This window comes from Pristiophorus japonicus, chromosome 4 (genome assembly GCF_044704955.1).
Source record: "Pristiophorus japonicus isolate sPriJap1 chromosome 4, sPriJap1.hap1, whole genome shotgun sequence".
Classification (NCBI taxonomy): Eukaryota; Metazoa; Chordata; class Chondrichthyes; family Pristiophoridae; genus Pristiophorus; species Pristiophorus japonicus.
Window position 1 is genome coordinate 244,085,304 of NC_091980.1, and position 19,708 is coordinate 244,105,011.

The 19,708-nt window shown below is 42.9% G+C and overlaps 1 protein-coding gene across 3 annotated transcripts in view; it reads left to right on the top strand.

Moving 5' to 3' along the window:
• map4k5 (mitogen-activated protein kinase kinase kinase kinase 5) overlaps nt 1-19,708 on the top strand; it is a 285,168-nt gene that overhangs the window by 233,404 nt on the left and 32,056 nt on the right. For all 3 annotated transcript variants that reach the window (XM_070879237.1, XM_070879238.1, XM_070879239.1), the window contains 5 exons: nt 6,024-6,138; nt 6,782-6,840; nt 7,357-7,460; nt 7,753-7,930; nt 9,613-9,681. In XM_070879237.1, coding sequence (XP_070735338.1) covers nt 6,024-6,138; nt 6,782-6,840; nt 7,357-7,460; nt 7,753-7,930; nt 9,613-9,681 — 525 coding nt within the window. The remainder of the gene's footprint in view (nt 1-6,023; nt 6,139-6,781; nt 6,841-7,356; nt 7,461-7,752; nt 7,931-9,612; nt 9,682-19,708) is intronic.

A 19,708-nucleotide genomic window follows, 5' to 3' on the forward strand; every position in this document is an offset into this window, starting at 1 on the left:
CAGGACCACCCCGCTGCCATTAACGCACCAAAATCTTAAAAGCTGAAAATCCAGCCCATTGAGTTAATTCAGAACGAAGAACCTAATACTGCACATGGCTGAAATAACCAAAATTACATGAAACCACGCAAGTGAACTACAAAGGGGCTTGTATATGCTCTCTGAAAAGTGCTTGGCAACACCATGAAAAAATCTGGTGGTGGGAGGGGTGGCCTGTTCAGCTGGAGGACGTTACAGATATGAAGGGATTTAAATTGGAGGAATAGGAGAACCAGACGCCCATATAGATCAGTAAGGACGGGTGATTGATGAACCTTATTTGCTGTGGGATGTAATACAGGCAGCAGAGTTTTGGATGAGAAGTTTATGAAGCGTGGAAGATGGGAGGCCAGCCTGGAAAGGATTGGAATAGCCAAGGCTTGGATGAGGGTTTCAACAGCAGATGTGCTGATGCAGGTGTGAAGGTGTGCGATGTTGAGTGGAAATAGGTGGTAGTTACGATGGAGAGCATCCGGGGTTGTATGCTCCGCCTAGGGTTGAATAAGATGCTGCAGTTACTAATGGTATGGTTCAAAGATATAATAGAAAACAGCTAGAAACCAAAAATATAACAGAGTAGTCAGCACAGATTTCATAAAGGAAGGTCATACTTTACCTATCTTATTAATTATTTGAAGAAGTAACGATGAGTAGACAAGGGTAATGTAATAGATGTAATATATTTGGATTTTCAAAAGGTCTTTGACAAGAGTCTTACTAACCTAATAGACTTATGACTAAGTCAGAGCATGTGGTGTCAGGGGACAAATAGCAGAATGGATAGCAAGCTGGCTACAAAACCGAAAACAGCCATAGGCGCAGCTTCTCAGATTGGCAAAAGGTGGGAACTGGTATTCCACAGGGCTCGGTGCTGGGACCACTTGTTCACAATTTACATTAATGATTTGGACTCTGGAATCGGAAATATAATTCAAAATTTGCAGACTACACCAAATTGGGGGTGTAGTTAATACTGAAGAAAAATGCGACAAAATACAAGACGATATTAATAAACTTGCAGGTGGACGTGTAATTAGCAAATGACTTTCAATATGTACAAGTGTGCAGTGGTACATTTGGGTAGGAAGAATAAGGATGCCATATACTGCTTGGATAATAGTCTAAATGGGGTAGAGGAGCAATGAGATCTAGGGGTAGAATCGAAGAATCATAGAATGGTTACAGCACTGGAAGAAGGCCATTCGGCCAGTCAAACCCATGTCGACTCTCAGCTAGTCCCACTCCCCTGCCCGTTCCCCAAAGCCCTGCAATTTTTTTTCCTTTAGATACTTATCCAACTCCCTTTTGAAAGATTAAAATTGAGTCTACCTCCACCACCCTTTTAAGCAGTACATTTCAGATGTTAACCACTCGCTGCGTAAAAAAAGTTTTTTCTTGAGTCTCCTTTGGTTCTTTTGCCAATCACCTTAAATCTGTGTCCTCTGGTTCTCGAACCTTCTGCCAATGGGTACAGTTTCTCTCTATCTGCCCTGTCCAGGCCCCTCATGATTTTGAACACCTCAATCAAATCTCTCCTCAATCTTCTCTGCTCCAAGGAGAACAACCCCAGTTTCTCCAGTTTATCAACGTAACTGAAGTCCCTCATTTCTCGAATCATTCTCATAAATCTGTTCTGCACCTTCTCTAAGGCCTTCATATCCTTCCTAAAGTGTGGTGCCCAGAATTTGGCACAATACTCCAGTTGGGGCCGAACCAGTGTTTTATACAGGTTCTTCATATTTTCCACACTTTTGTACTCTATATATACCTTTATTTATGAAGCCCAGGATCCTGTAAGCTTTTTTTTTTTAACAGCTTTCTCAACCTGTCCTGCCAACATTCCTCCAGGTCTCTCTGTTCGTGCACCCCCTTTAGGATTGTACCATTTTGTTTATATGTCCTCTCCTCATTCTTGCTACCAAAATGCATCACTTCGCAGTTTTCTGTGTTAAATTTCATTTGCCATGTGTTCGCCTGTTTCACCAGCCTGTCCATATCTTCCTGGAGTCTATCACTCTCCTCCTCACTGTTCATTATACTTCCAAATTTTCTGTCATCTGCAAATTTTGAAATTGTGCCCTGTACACCCACATCCAAGTAATTAATATATATCAAGAATAGTAGTGATCCTAGAACCGACACCTGGGGAACACCACTGTATACCACCTCCCAGTCCGAAAAACAACCGTTCACCACAACCCCCTCTTTCCTGACACTAAGCCAATTTGGTATCCAGCCTACCACTGTCCCTTTTATTCCATGGGCTTCAATTTTGCTGGCAAGCCAATTATGTGGCACTTTGTCGAACACCTTTTGGAAATCCATGGACACTACGTCAACCGCATTCCCCCATCAACCCCACTCTGTTACCTCATCAAAAAACTCGATCAAGTTGGTTAAACACAATTTTCCTTTAACAAATCTGTGCTGGCTTTCCCTAATTAATCCAAGTGACTTAATTTTGTCCCTGATTACTGTTTCTAAAAGCTTCCCCACTACTGAGGTTAAACTGACTGGCCTGTTGTTGCTGGATATATCTTTATACCCTTTTTTGAACAATGATGTAACATTTGCAATTCTCCAGTCCTCTGTCTGGCACCACCAATCTATGGAGGATTGAAATATTATGGCCACTACCTCCGTGATTTCCGCCCTCAATTCCCTCAGCATCCTAGGATGCATCCCATCCGCTCCTAGTGATTTATCTACTTTAAGTACAGCCAGCCTTTCTAATACCCCTCAATTTTTATCCTATCGATAGTCTCCACTACCACCTCCTTTACCGTCTATGGCAGCATCCTCTTCCTTGGTGAAGACAGATGCAAAATACTCATTTAGTACCTCAGCCATGCATAGGTCTCCTTTTTGGTCCCTAAGCGGCCTCACACTTCCTGTTACTACTCTTTTACTATTTATATGTGACCGACACACAAATCACTAAAAGTAGCAACACAGGTTAATAGGGTCATGTTTTTTTTTTATAAAGCAAACCAAGCATTGGGGTTCATTTCTAGAGGGTTAGAATTGAAAAGCAGAGAAGTTATTTTAAATTTGTATCAAACCTTGGTTGGACCACACTTGGAGTATTGTGAACAGTTCTGGTCTACAGGTTGTGAAAAGGATATAGAGGCTATGGCGAAGGTGCCAAAAAGATTCACAATGATCGTACCAGAACTGAGCGGATATACTTATCAGGAAAGGCTGAACATGCTGGGCTCAAAGAAGAGGCTGAGGGGTAATCTGATAGAGGTCTTTAAGCATATGTAAGTGTAGACATAGAGAAAATGTTTCCACTTGTGGGGATGGGGCGTGGGCCAGGGGAGTCCAAGACTAGAGGACATAAATATAAGATTGTCACTAATAAATCCAATAGGGAATTCGGGAGAAACTTCTTTATCCGAAGGATGGCAAGAATATGGAACGAGCTACCACAAGTAATAGTTTAGACGAATAGCATAGATGCATTTATGGGGAAGCTAGATAAGCACATGAGGGAGAAAGGAATAGAAGGATATATTGATGGGGTTAGTTGAAGAAGGGTTGGAGGAGGATCGTGTGGAGCATAAACGCTGGTATAGACCAGTTGGGCGAAATGTCCTGTTTCTGTGCTGTAGACTCTATGGGCCAAATTTGGCCCTCCTGTTTTTTTGGCGCACTCACATGAGATGCGCCGACTTCCTACGATCCAAACAGCGGCAAAAAGATGTCCCGGGATTCTGGCCCCTCTTCCAACTCTCCTGGGTCTTGGGGCTTGGTGCGGCGTGGCGAGTCCATTGGGGGGGGCAGAGCTGGGGCCCTGCGCCTAAGAGAGTGCTGGCAGCTGTCCGCGTTCGCGCATGCGCAGTAGCTCCTCCCATGATTGTGATAATGCGTGCCTGCAGCGTGGGACCCAACGCGTCCCGCCCCTATCCCGGGCCGAGAGGCCTGCTGCCTTCCCGCCCTGAAGGCTACAAGAAACAGGTTGGGGCGGGGAAAATTTTGACCGGGGGCGGGGGGGGGGGGTGCGGGAGGAAAGAGGAGAGTTTTGATGGGGTGGGGGGAGGGGGTGATAACTGTGTAGCCAGTAATTTTAGTGAGCTTACTCAAGACTTTCCTTAACCCTGTTGATGAAAATACTTTCCTACGAGTCGGCGGTACTTCTATTTTTTTATTTGGATATTTTGAAAAAATAATGTAACTATGTTTTGTGTCTCCTTTTATTTTTGTAGTTTAAGCTTCCATGAATGCTTCTGTTGTATAGTAAATTAACGTTACGAAGATTGTCAGTCCTGTACAGCTGTTTGATCCTATGCACATTCTTTCGCATTGTCATTAAGTACCGACCTGCGCTGATTTCTTAACTCTCCGCAAGAGTTTTTTGTGCAGCCACAAGTGGCCACATATGCTGGCCTAAGTTAGTTTGGAGCGACTATTAGCTGTCCAAACTGGCGTAGGTGGCTGGTAACGTCCCCTTTTGGAATAAAAAAAAACGAAACTTTAAAAAAAATCCTAACTAACTCACTTACACTGGCGCAAATTAAATGTGCAGAATGGGGATTTTTAAGATACTCCAGAAAAATCAAGTTGCTCCAAAAAAATGAGAGCAACTCCTGAGCAAATTTGGGCCCCTATGTAACTGTAAACTGAGACAGTTGTCTGGGAGGAGGAATGGAATCTGTGTTAAGGGTATGGAGTTCATAGAGATGACTGCTTTTTCCCAATGTTTCACTGGAGTAAATTGCAGCTAATCGAAGATGGATAACGGACAAGCAGTCTGAGAACATAGAGGCAGTGGAGGTATTAAGGTAGAGAGATGCAGCTGGGCATTGTCAGCATACATTTGGAAACTGACTTCGTGTCTCTACATGATGTTGCCAAGGGGCAGGCCTGCAGATGAAGAGGAGGAGCGGGCTGCGGATAGACTCCTGGGGGCCTCTGGAGATAAAGGTGTCGGGGTGGGCAATAAACAAAGGCTAGAGATGCTCTGACTATGATTGGACAGGTAAGAGAGGAACCAAGTGAGGGCAGTCACACTGAGCTGGACAATGGAGTAGAGATGTTGGAGGAGGCTGGTGTGGTTGACTGTATCAAAGGCTGCAGAAAGGTGGAGGAGGGATAGTGCACCAGAGTCACAGATGATAACATTTGTGACTCTGATTAGCGCCAATCCAACGCTGTGGCAGGGTGGAAACCTGATTGGAGAGATTCAAACATGAAGATGTGGACAAGGTGGGCATGGATTTGGGAGGCTAAAACATGATCAAGGTCTTTCGAGAGGAAATGGAGGGTGGAGATTTGCAGAAATTGAGGGGTCGAAGCTTTTGTTTTTTCAGGAAGGTGATAGAGAAACTGGAGATTCAGTTTTAGGGCAGGGGTTTGGGGGAAGCAGAGCTAAACATGCTCTGAATCATCGTGACAAAGAAGACCGTTAGCTCCTCGCACTTATTGGAGGAGAGAGACTTAAAGAGGTGGTTGATAATCCCAGGCTTCTTTACTTCATTATCTTTGATCTCCAGGATGATCCTGGAGTGACTGGTGCGTCAGTGGGCCCTTGGGAAATTACCGGGTGGGACGTAGAGGGTAGCTATGGATTTATTCAAGAGGGAAGGCAGAGGAGTAGGAATTTGGGGGGGGGGGGGGGGGGGGAGGTCAAGGGGTGACGTGAAGGGGTTGAGGGGGAAAAAAGGAAAGGTGGAAATAATGGGTCTCAGTCCAGAGCAGCAGTGAAAATGCACATGTGAATCGATACAAGCCATACAGATGTGGCATGGCAAATACTAGGAGGGACATGTCCTAATCATAAACAGAGGACAGAGAGGAGATGATTTTGGAGAGTCCAGAGTTGAAGTTTGAGATCTTGTGGTAAATGAAGTTGAGATGTAGATAGGATGGAGTCAGCTTGATGCATCAATAAACCAGTGTCTAGTTTCGGAGACAATTGTGGTGAGGGAGTAGATTTCAGTTGTTAGTCTGACTTTTATTTTCATATTTCTCTACAATTGCAGGCAAAACATTTCAGCTTTATTCACACAACCTGGTTGCCTTATTTGAGCAGGCAAAGAAACCAGGGTTGGCATCCCACATTCAAACACACCGTTTTCCTGACAAGATAATACCCAGGTAAGGAAACTGTGTTTTGTAGAATTGAGTGTCATTTAAAATCCTGCAGTGCCTTTTGTACTATTAGTGTGGAGCAATGTAAAATATGTTTTCTTTATTCAGCAACATTGTTCCACATTCTGTAGTCCAGCCCTCTTCCAATTAGTTCCAGGTAAAACACGTCATTTATATACTGGTGCTGACACATGATCTGCAATCAAATGTTTGCCTGACTGAGAATGTATAGGACAAAAACAGAAAATGCAGGAAACACAGCAGATCAGACAACATCTGTGGAGAAAAGTTACTGCTTCGGGTGTGCAGACCCTTAATCAGAACTGGAAGATCATACCGATGAACAACATTTAAAAAGAAATGGGGAAGGGGAGAAAAATACAAACACATACAGGAGAAAAAATAGAATGGGCCTGTAAATTGCTTAAGTGGAAGACAGGCAGAAGTGATTAGCATGATTAGTAGAAGGCATAAAATGTGAGAAAGCAAAAAAATAAAAGGCATATACTTGTCTATACAGAAGTTCAAGGTACTAAATATTGGAAGTAAATACAAGGTATAAACCTGCAGTATGAGTCATAACCTATGAATGTCTTATAAAATAATGTTGTGAAACAGAACTAAAATCTGCCTTGTATGTTGTTTCCAGGAGGTTTGCTTTAACGACGAAAATCCCTGAAACAAAAAGTTGCCACAAATGTTGCATTGGTGCGTAAAATTCTGTATATTTTTTTTAAGACGTTTTCTTGGAGCATAGTAATTAAGTGTACAAAACTGTTTATTTTTTTTAAACTTCTCTTTAGGGTATGAATTCTTCTCTATCTGGTATTGTTCCCCCGATCATACACTACATATCAATGTCACTCTGATCTGGTTGCTGGGAGATGTGCAGAAATGGTCCTTCAATCTTGTTCCTTTACTTGGCATCTCCTCACAGGAGAGCAGTTGAGATCAGGAACTGGAAGTGTAGGAGAATGAAACAGTCCACCGCAGCATATATCTTTCTCTTGCAAATGCCTCTTTTTTGGGGCAGCGCAGTAGGTTAACCATTGACCTTGCACCACATACAGGAATATTGTATGGTTGTTTTGTACAAGAAAATTGAATTTAACATGTGCATTAATTTATTGAAAGCAAGTTCCTATCATCTTGCAAAAGTGTACATTTTTGTTTTTTAAAACCTTATTAACCTGTTGCTAATAGATCTCTGTTCATAAATTATAGTGCGAAATCCATACACTGGATACAAATACCTATGTGGGGCGCTGCAGTCTGGTATTGTCTTACTTCAGTGGTACGAGCCAATGCAAAAGTTCATGCTAATCAAGGTCAGTGTTTGTTTTTTATTTATCCATGCTATTTGCTATTACTGAATTTCATTAGATCATAAATGTTAAACAGCAATAACTTGCATCTAAATATTGAATACATAGAGCACATATCCATATTAAAATTTAATGCAAATATAAAGCCATAGATCCTGGGTTGTTGTGTAGTAATGTTCAGTTATCTGTTCAACTAGAAGCTGTACATTTTTCTACGTAACCTTGCAGTCCAACTGTTTTAAATGTATGTTGCAATACTGATTTTAGTTTCACAAACATTTTTTTTTCCTTCTAGCATTTTGACTTTCCACTCCCAAACCCTCTAAAAGTGTTTGAAATGCTTGTGGTACCTGAGCAGGAATACCCAATGGTATGTGTAGCCATCAGCAAGGGCAGTGAACCCAGCCAAGTGGTCCGGTTTCAGACAATAAACCTGAACTCCTCTTCCTCGTGGTTTACAGAAGTTGGTTCAGGTATACCATTTACTATTGGATTATAATTTTTGTAATGGTTAGTCATTCATGGGTTACACCACAAAACAGTTTAAAGCTCATCCAGCACTTAGTTCCAATGATAAATTAAGCGAAGAACTAATTATGCAGGTTTGGTGATGGAGAGCTAGCCAGCAAATAACTGTAGGGAGACTTTGGTTACAGTTGTCAAGTATGGGGTCAAGTTTCGGGCTGCGCCTAGAATGGCGCAGCCCCGCGAGCCGCGCCTGATTTCCGCACTCAAAACCGTGCCGAAAACTTACCTCGGTATTCTCCACTCCCTCAGGTCGATCCAGGCCCTCGGCGCAGCACAAGCTGTGGGGAGCGGAGCCAGGTCCCTGCGCTGAAAACAGTGCCAGGACCTCTGCACATGCACGCTACAGTGAGTGCGCATGTGCAGTAGCTCCAGGTGCCCGAAACTGTGTGGGAGGGGCCCGAAGAACGCCGCGCCTAGCCCTGGCCAAATGGGCTCACTGGGGCGGCGAAGATCAGGCTGCACCTCCCTCCTCTTCAGCTCCTGCTCTGGCTGTGGGCTCCAGCTTCCTCTCCTGTTCAGCTCACGCTCCTTCTGGCGCTCTCACCGCTCCCCCCCCAGCTCCCGCTCCGGCTCCGCTGCCCGATCACCCCTCCCGCGCCCGTCCGCTCCCTCTTCCTTCGGCGGGGCCCGGCATCTTGCTGGGGGCGGACCCGGCTTCTTCACGTCGGCCGGGCCCGTTCAGCCTCCTCCCTCTCCTCTCTCCTTCCCCCTCTCCTCTCTCCTCCTCTCCCTCTCTCCTCTCCGTTCCCTCTCCTCTCTCTCTCTCTCTCTCTCTCTCTCTCTCTCCTCCCTCCCCGCCCCCCTGCTGTCAGAAACACATAGACACTGACAGACAGAGAGAGGCACGCGGGGGGGGGGGGGGGCCGTCCCAGCATGCTGTTGGAGGGCTCCCGATGCTGTAGTCGGTGAGTAGAAACGTAATTATTTTTTTAATTTTTTATTTTTTTTGATTGATTTATTGATTTATTTATCATTTATTATTGATGGCTCTTTATTTGTAGAAGTGATGTGTTTCATGTTTGTAAACTTCCCTTTCTCTTTCTCTCTTTTCCCCCCCCCCCCTCCCCCACGCCTGATTTGTAACCTACGCCTGATTTTCTAAGTGTAGGCAAGGTTTTTCTGAGCGTACAAAAATCTACACTTACTCCATTCGAAGTTAGTTTGGAGTAGTTTTCGCTGTCTAAATTGTCAAAACAGGCGTAAGTGGCTGGACACGCCCCCTTTTGGGAAAAAAATCTGTTCCAAAATGAAACTGTTCTAACTGACTAGAACTGGAGCAAACTAAATGAAGAGAATTGCAATTTCTAAGATACTCCATTCTAAACCAGTTGATCCAAAAAAATAGGAGCAACTCAGGCCAAAACTTGACCCCATAGATGCTATCTTTTGCCCTTTAATTTATTAGCATCAGACCCAGTTATTTTAAGCTTTACACTGTTTTTCAGTGTACCCCATGAATGATTAGCCACTGGGAAACTAGTTTTCTGTTAGACAGCATCTAATAGAAACTTATTTTTTCTTTTAAAACCTTAGGATAATTAATCTAAAAGATCAGTTTTTCTAAAGCATTACATGTTTGCAATTTCATGAATGCATCACCAATCTTGTATACATTTTATTGCTGTAGCTAGCTGCCAGTTGGATACCATCCATATCACTCAGTTGGAAAGGGATACAGTTCTTGTCTGCATGGATCGTGAGTACCTATCCTGTTTTCATAATCTGTCTATTCCCTTTTGGTAACGTGTACTTTTGTTCTTTTTTCCATTTTTTTTGGTCTTGTTTGTCTTCGAATACTCCTATGAAGCGCCTTGGGATGTTTTGCTACGTTAAAGGTGCTATATAAATACAAGTTGTTACCAATAATATGAGGCAATTAGTGGAATTGCCCTCTATACAACATCCTACAAATTATGGATACTTGTACCTCGAGTCTCATCGCCAAGTGCATGCAGAAATTAAGCGCAGGCAGTGGAAAGAGCGTGCGGCAAATCTGTCCCACCCTCCCTTACCCTCAATGACTATCTGTCCCACCTGTGACAGGGATTGTGGCTCTCGTATTGGAATGTTCAGCCACCTAAGGACTCATTTTTAGAGTGGAAGCAAATCTTCCTCGATTCCAAGGGACTGCCTATGATGATGATATTGACTTGTACCCAAGCAAATTTAAATTAAAAGCATTGCTGTGTGTGTGATGATGGCATGTGCACACATTCAACTCGTCCAGCTGAAAAAGTATGCACATGACATTGGACATATGCGCATTCAGCCAGAAACACCTCTGCATAGCAAACTGAGTCAGGAGAAGTCTTTAAATGCTTTTTGGAGGCAGTGACTGATTAGTACAATGTTTAAATTGGGTTCTCCTCCAGGAGATACACACCGTACAATTTCACAAAGAATTGGAAGCACAATTTCAAAATTTGGGGGCTGCAATTGATGCAGAGGAGGACTGACAAAATACAGGAAGTCATTAATAAACTTGCAGAATAGGCATGTAATTGGCAAATAAACTTAAACATAGGTAAGAGTGAGGTAGTACATATTGGTAGGATGAATGAGGTCACACAGTTCTTGGAAACTAAGTACCTAAATGAGATAGAAGAACAGAGGGATACGAACAATGACGGACAGGTAAAGACCATTTGGTCCATCAAGCCTGTCCCACACAATTGCGATACCATGTGTATCACAATATGCACACACCACCCCACCCAAAACCATGTGATCTCCTGGGAGAGGCAAAAAAACAGATACAAAACCCAGACCAATTTGGGGGGAAAAAAATCTGGGAAATTCCTCTCCGACCCATCTAGTCGATCAAAACTAGTCCAGGAGATCACTCTGGCCATTAAATTACCTGCAGTGCCTCCCTTCCGTAAGAGGTGATCTCCACCACAGCCAGAAACAAATCCAGCTTTTGCTTGAAGGAATTCAGTGAGTCTGCATCCACCACATGAAACGGCAGCTTGTTCCAGAGGTCGACTATTCTCCGGGAACAGAACCACCTCCTGACATTTAACATAAATCTAGCCTTAAACAACTTAAATTTGTGCCCCCTGGTCCTGCCTAATCTATTTAATTGAAATAAACTGTCAGTTGGAACACTGTCTATTCCTTTCATTATCTTATAAACCTTAATCTTACCGCCTCCCCCACCCCCCCCTCAAGTCTATGCTGCTCTAAGCTATAGAGTCCCAATTCTTTTAGCCTATCTTGATAACTAAGATCTGGGGATACAAATGCACAAATCACTAAAAGTAGTAACGCATGTTAATAAGGCCGTAAAACCAAAAGCAAACAAAGCACGGGGATTAATTTCTAGAGGGATAGAATTGAAAAGCAGAAAAGTTCTGTTAAACTTGTAGAACCTTGGTCAGACCACATTTGGATTACTGTGAACAGTTCTGGTCTCCATATTATAAAAAGGATGCAGAGGCACTGGATAAGGTGCAAAAAAGATTTACTAAATGTGTACCAGAACTGAGAAGTTATACATATCAGGAAAGATTGAACAGACTGGGAATCTTTTCTCTAGAAAAGTATGTTTCCACTTGTGAGGGAGTCCAAACTAGAGGTCACAAATATAAGATAGTAACTAATAAATCCAATAAGGAAATCCAACTTCTTTACCCAGAGTGATTAAAATGTGGAAATTGATACCACAAGCAGTATTTAAGGCAAGGAGCATTGATGCATTTAAGGGGAAGCTGGATAAACACATGAGGGAATAGAAAGGAATAGAAGATTATGCTGATCGGGCTAGATGAAGGATGGGAGGAGGCTCACGTGGAACATAAGTACTGGCAAATTTAGTTATGAAGAAAACCACCCTATTGAACACTATTTGTATGTAAAACTTAGCGCTCATAATCTTGGTAATTACCATGATTAACTGTCCAATATATTTCCCATGTCAGGAGTTTATGACCAATACACAGCTCCTGTACTGACTAAATGTTGGATTAGAATTGTGTCGTAAAGTCAATTTAGTGTACTGACTAAATGTTGGATTAGAATTGTGTCGTAAAGTCAATTTAGTGACTCGGTAGTCAGAATTGCAACTCTGGATGCCTTCATAAAGTCACCCTAATCTGATGTTGCAAATATTGGTCAATTGAAAATATATTTACATTTCAATTACAATTTTTTATACATTAACCTGAGTATATTAGTATTACATAGTACTTACAGCACAGAAACAGGCCATTCTGAGCTTTAATTTATGATTTATAAAGTTCTGGCTATGGAAGAGCACCTGATCTCTACACAGCACCTCCCAACAAGCTGCTGTAATTACTGACTTACTTTGTGGAGAGTCCCAAGCGTAAACCCACGTCCAACAACTGCATGGTGCTGATTCCTGTGAGACTCTGCTAGTGACCAGTCGCCAAATTGAGTAATTAACCATTTAAACTCTTCTATCTGTGTGAATGCAACCAATTTACAATCCATGCTAAGATCTGCACTGCATTCCTACAAGACGCAGCCTTTTGTGCAGCGCCTTATCAAAGGCTTTTTGAAAATCGAGATACATAATGGGCCCAAGTTTCGAGCCGTGCCTAGAACGGCGCACTCCCGACCTGGACGCCTGTTTTTCGCGCCACAAAGTGCGCCTAAAAAAAAAACCCCTCTAGATTCTCCAGATTCTCCACCTCCCTGCAGGTCTTCTGGCCCTCGGCGCAGCAGGAGCTGTAGGGGGCGGAGCCAGGTTCCCGCGCCGAAAACAGTGCCGGGACCTCTGCACATGCGCTGCAGTGGGCACGCAAGTGCAGTAGCTCCAGGCGCCCAAAACGGTGTGGGAGGGGCCCGAAGCACGCAGCCCCTAGCCCTGGCCGAATGAGCTCCCACCGCGACCTGCGGGAACCGTGCCTGCCGCGTTCAGCTGGGAGTAATAGAAAGAACATAAAGCCTGGAATGAGAGAGGGCCATTTGAATCATCGAGCCTGCACCATCCTGAATCCATGCCTTATTATTGTATCATGGAACAAGGAGGGAAGTCTGAGCATTTATTTACACAAAGAGTAATGACGTAGTGGAAGAAGTTGCGAGAAGAGAGAGCGAGCGAGCAATAGAATAATATAAATGAGTTTAAGGTAAGTTTCTCGAGAGAAAATGATTGAAGGGTATGGAGAAAAGCTGGGTTTCTGGGGTTGAGATTATTTAAAAAGGGATGGGCTTGTTCCTAAACATGTGTCTGTTCTTCCCCCACCCCATGGAGTTGTGTGTTTTTGCATTAATTTCTGAAGAAGCAATTACAATAAGCTTTCTCAGTGGCTCAGCCAGTTGAGGGTTTACAATGACAAAGCTAAAAATGTATTGTTGTGCAGACAGCGTCAAATAATTTGATAAACTATACAAAAATCACTTGAGGATGTAAAGATCCTGTGTTACTGGATGTTTAAATGGTTATTGTTTTAAAGTACTTTATGCAGCATTTATCTCCACCTACCTGTTGCATGTAGATTTTAGTTTACCGAGGATTCTGTAAAAGCAATCAATATGGTAACGGAGGAGCAGTTCTGAAGCACGTCTGATTTAGCAATGCATGAAGCAGTAAGCTTGTAATCCAAGACATACGTTCGGAGGAACTGGCTGAAATAGTCGGTTGCGATTAGGCATGTCAACAGTTAATTAGCAAATTTACTACATCCAAAAATAGTTAGTGTGGGATGGTGTAATCATTTTCAAAACATTATAGTGATATAGTAGTAACAGATGGGGGCTTACTCCAATCCATCTGCACAACACATTCATCTCCATATGCATTTAGGGGCAACAATTAAATGGGGGATTGAGGAATTTCTGTATTACAAAATTTTAACGAAATGAAAATCTCTTTGATTATTGCCACGGGTAACATTAGCAGAGTCAATTATTCTTCCTCAGGCATTTATTTCCCTGTGGATAGCATAGGAGTGTTTGCAGGAAGAAATTCTTTGATATGTTTAAAAAGATTGTTTGTATTTTGTATTCTTTGGAATTTATAGCATAGTTGCTCTCTTTGTTGTGATACAAGAATATGAACTGCAAGTATACTTGTAACTGTTGGATAAGCACCACCCCCCCCCCCCCCCCCCCCCCAAATCTCTGGTTACCTGTGCTGATTTCTTAAGTCTCCGCAAGGTTTTTCTGAGCGTACAAAAGTGGACACACACGCTGGCCTAAGTTAGTTTGAAGTAACTTTTCGCTGGCTAAACTTGCTTAAATGGCCAAAACAGGCGTAAGTGGCTAGTAGCGCCCCCTTTTGGGGGAAAAAACTGAACTAAAAAGAAACAACTAACTCACTTAAACTGGAGCAAACTAAATGGGGAGAATTGTGATTTTTAAGATACTCTTTTTTTAAAAAAAAAAACGAGTTGCTCCAAAAAAAATAGGAGTAACTCCTGGGGAAACTTGGGCCCTAGTTTCCAATTCTGACTGCACTTTTTAAATATAGGCACCACAGGAGCCTCTCCTTAGTCCATGGGAAAAATCCCAGACCTGAGTGAGCTGTTAAATGTAAGCCAGTGGTTCACAGAATACAGCCCCATTTATTTCAGTTTCAATACCATTACCAATAACATCACGGCTGACAGCCCAAGCTGCTTTAAGAGCTAAAATTCTAGCAAGGGCTATTTCTGCATCCACTTCTACACGTCAATTTTTGCATCACCTCTACGAAATAACAGGTTATTCAGCATCAGCTTCAGTTGTGAAATCTGTTGAAAAGCAGCCATTTAAAGCTTCAGCCATATCTTGGAACGCCATATCTTGGAACTCCACCCAAATGTGCCCTACAGAATCCTTCAGTGGCCATATACAGCCCTTACTGGCCCATTGACTCTTAGAATGGTCTTTTTCAGCTATGTTATCACTGCCACACTTGCCTACTATCCTCCTCTTAGAACATAAGAACATAACAATTTTGGAGCAGCAGTAGGCCATTTGGCCCCTCGAGCCTGCTCCGCTATTTAATAAGATCATGGCTGATCTGATCTTGGGCTCAGCTCCTCTTCCCTGCCCGCTCCCCATAACTCTTCACTCCCTTTGTAGCTCAAAAATCTGCCTATCTCCACCTTAAATATATTCAATGACCATGCCTCCACAGCTCTCTGGGGCACAGAATTCCACAGATTTAGAACCCTCTGAGAAGAAATTCCTCCTCCTCTCAGTTCTAAATGGGCGACACCTTATTCTTAAACTATGCCCCCTAGTTCTGGATTCCCCCATGAGTGGAAATATCCTCTCTGCATCTACCTTGTTGAGCCCCCCAGTATCTTATGTTTAGATAAGATCACCTCTCATTCATCTAAACTCCAATGAGTATAGGCCCAAATTGCTCAACCTTTCTTCATAAATCAGCCTCCTCATCTCCGGAATCAACCTAGTGAACTTTCTCTGAACTGCCTCCAATGCAAGTAAATCCTTAAATAAGGATCCCAAAACTGTACACAGTACCACAGGGGCCCGAATTTGGTGGACATAATGCCCAAAATTGCAAAATTCATTGTAAAATACCTACATACCAGCCACATACTGCCCGGTGGAAAATTCATCAGCGGCATACTGCCGGGCGGTATGCATACTGTGTCCGCCCATGCACACCGCTGACATACGGCCCAAAATTGCAAAATTCATCATGTACTGTCGACCCTGCAGACCACCCTGAAAAAGGTGGTTTTAAGTCAATCTTCTGTCGGCGGTATGCATCTTTATCTGTAAAAATTTTTTTATCTCTCACCCCCCCCAGTCTTTCTTCTTTCCTTCCCCCTCCCTCTGCCACAACGATCTCTTTCTTGCCCCCACCCCACAGCGATCCCCCTGCGCACCCAAACAGCGATTTCCCCCCCCCCCCATCCAAGCAGCAACCTCCACCCCCAAGCAGTGATTCACCTCCACAGGTATTTCCACCCCCCGGGGCCACATACCTGCACAGTGCTCTCAGGCTGGCAGTCTCTGTGGATTCTTGTCTGTGCCGCTCTCGCATGCGGGGGGAGGGGCGGGGTGGGGTGCTGCACTCCACTCTGCCCACTGCACTCTGTTCGACATACCATCGAGAAAAAAGTGATGAAAATCGTGCGCACACCACCCTGGTGGTATGAAATGGCATATCGCCAAGAAATGGGCGAACCATCGGTTTTTACCAATTTTGGCCTCACCAATACCCATACAGTTGTAGCAAGACTTCCCTGCTTGTATACTTCATCCCCCTTGCAATAAAGGCCAACATTCCATTTGCCTTCCTGATTACTTGCTGTACCTGCATACTAACCTTTTGTGTTTCATGCACAAGGTCCTTTTGTACTGCAGTATTTTGTAGTTTTTCTCCATTTAAAAAAAATAATTTGCTTTTTTATTTTTCCTGCCAAAATGGATAACCTCACACTTTCCCACATTATACTCCATCTGCCAAATGTTTTCCCACTCACTTAGCCTGTCTATATCCCTTTGCAGAGTTTTTTTGTGTCATCCTCACAACTTACTTTCCCACCCATCTTTGTATCATCAGCAAACTTGGCTACATTATGGTTCTTTCATCCATGTCATTAATATAGATTGTAAATAGTTGAGACCCCAGCACTGATCCCAGTTACTGTTTGCTAACCAGAAAATGACCCATTTATCCCCACTCTCTGTTTTCTGTTAGTTAGCCAATCCGCTATCCATGCTAATATTACCCCCAACCCCGTGAGCTCTTACTCTTATCTTGTGCAGTAACCTTTTATGTAGCACCTTATCGAATGCCTTATGGAAATCCAAATACACCACATCCACTGGTTCCCCCTTATCCACCTTGCTCTGCTCGTTACATCTTCAAAGAACTCCAGCAAATTTGTCAAACATGATTTCTCTTTCATAAAACCATCCTGACTCTGCTTGACTATATTATGCTTTTCCAAATGTCCTGCAACTGCTTACTTAATAATGGATTCCAGCATTTTACCAACGACAGATGTTAGGCTAGCTGGTCTATAGTTTCCTGCTTTCTGTCTGCCTCCTTTTTTAAATAGGGCATTACATTTGCGGTTTTCCAGTCCACTGGGACCTCTCCAGAATCCAAGGAATTTTGATTAATTACAACCAATGCATCCACTATCTCTGCAGCCACTTTTTTTAGGACCCAAGGATGCAGGCCATCAGGTCCAGGGGACTTGTCCACCTTTAGTCCCATTATTTTACCAAGAACTTTTTCTTAAGTGATCGTGATTGTATTAAGTTCCTCCCTCCCTATAGCCCCTTGATGATCTATTGGGATGTTTTTAGTGTCTTCTACCATGGAGACCGATGCAACATTTTTGTTTGACGTCTCCGCCATTTCCCTGTTCCCCATCCGAGGGACTGCCTATGATGATGATGATTATTATTATTAATTCCCCAGTCTCATCCTCTGAGGGACTAACGTTTACTTTAGCTACTCTCTCTTCCTTTTTATATACCTGGAGAAGCTCTTACTATCCGTTTTTATATTTCTTGCTAGTTTACTCTCATACTCTATCTTCCCCCTCTCTATAATTTTTTTAGTCGTCTGCTGATTTTTTAAAAATTTCCCAATCCTCTGGCCTCCCACTAATCTTGGCAACTTTGAATGCTATTTTGTTCAATTTGATACCATCCCTTACTTCCGTAGTTAACCACGGTTGGTTCACCCTTCTCTTAAAAGTCTTTCCTTCTCACTAGAATATATTTTTGTTGAGAGTTATGTAATATCTCCTTAAATGCCTGCCACTGTTTATCAACCATCTTAGACTTGAATTTATTTTCCCAGTCCACTTTAGCTAACACTGCCTTCATACCTTTGTAATTGCCTTTATTTAAGATCAGGACACTGGTTTGAGATCCAACTTTCTCACCCTTCAACTGAATTTGAAATTCAATCATGCTATGATCACTCTTTCCTAGAGGATCCCTTACTATGAGATCATTTATTAATCCTGTCTCATTACACAGTACCAGATCGAAGATAACTTGCACACTGATTGGCTACGCAATATACTGTTCAAGGAAACCATCCCGGATACACTCTATGAACTCTTCCTCAAGGCTACCTTGGCCAATTTGATTTGTCCAATCAATATGAAGATTAAAATCACCCATGATTATTGCAGTACCTTTCTTACAAGCCCTCATTGCCATTTTAGCCATTCTGACAGATTTTGTTGCCCTCTGCTGAATCCAACCATTTTAGTTTTGTTTTACCATGTGCCCTACTTTTGACACTATATAGCTTTATATAGTCGAATGATTTTTAAAATATTCCATTTATCATCTGTTGCTGCAATTACTCCTGCCTAATCGGATTACCCCAGTCAATCAGCCATTTTTGTAAATGTAATCCTTTTATAATCTGGTACTAGCATCACATTTTCAGCAATATTAGCTTGGCTAATCTCATTGCATCTAATTACATGTTGTCTCCTAGGTGTTCCCCATGTGGAAATATGATACCACACTAGGACCACTACTAAGAATTAGATCTAGTCCATGATTTCTTCATGTATCTTCTTTCAACCTGCTGAGTGAGGAAGTGGTCATCTATAATGCCTACAAATATTTTTTTTACCTTGCCTCCCTCACTAGTTGGTAGATCACTATTGAGCCGTTCAATATCTGGGACAATTAAATCCTCCTTAACACAAAAACTGCCCAGAGTGTCTTATCCTATAGGAACAGAATGGAGACGCAGCTGATAACAGCAGCTGATAGGAATATGCTGGTTGAAATGAGAGAACACATAGAAAAATGTATTTGTGGAAGTCAGTAAACATGAAGATGAGAGTTTTGGTGAATGGAAGCTTTGTAATAAATCCTAATTTTACATGGTCATTTTCTGGGTGAAATTTGGTAGGAACAGGTACCTTGTAAGCCTGCTGCATTATACATGAGAAAATGTGATGTGGATCAAATTAAGCAAGGAGACATCCAAACAACCTAAAATGTAACCCCTCATTATGGAGACTCACTAAAATTAATGTAAGCAAAATAACAGTAATGAAGACAATAACGGCACTAAAGAGAGATAAATCCCCAGGACCAGATGGTTTCCATCCCAGGGTTTCAAAGGAAGTAGGTGAGAACTGTTGTGTTTAACCCTTTGTAACCTGCATGACACCTGACCACCAGAGGGCCCACCTGTTGGAGTCCCAAGGGATCCCAGCAGCCCTTGGGAGCACAGTATATAAGCAGGCCACTCACGAGGTACTTGCACTCTGGTATCTTATTAAAGGAGCTAAGGTCACACTTGCTCATTACACACAGTACTCAGCCTCACCCTTTATTATGAGGCTAACAGTTGGCGATGAGGTAATGAACAACTGTACGAAAATGCAAAGAACAGACGGCATTCTGGAGAAGTTCTCAGAAGGGGACGATTGGGAAGCCTTCGTGGAGAGACTCGACCAATACTTTCTGGCCAACGAGCTGAAGGGGATGAGAACGCTACCAAATGAAGGGCGATCCTCCTAACTGTCTGTGGGGCAACAACCTATGGCCTCATGAAGAATCTCCTGGCCCCGGCAAAACCAACAGAGAAATCCTATGAAGAATTGTGTACGTTGGTCCAGGAGCACCTAAATCCTAAGGAAAGCGTTTTGATGGCGAGATATCGGTTCTACATGTGTCAACGATCGGAGGGCCAGGAAGTGGCAAGCTACGTCGCCGAACTAAGGCGCCTCGTGGGACATTGTGAGTTTGAGGGATTCCTAGAACAAATGCTCAGACTTTTTTGTACTGGGCATTGGACA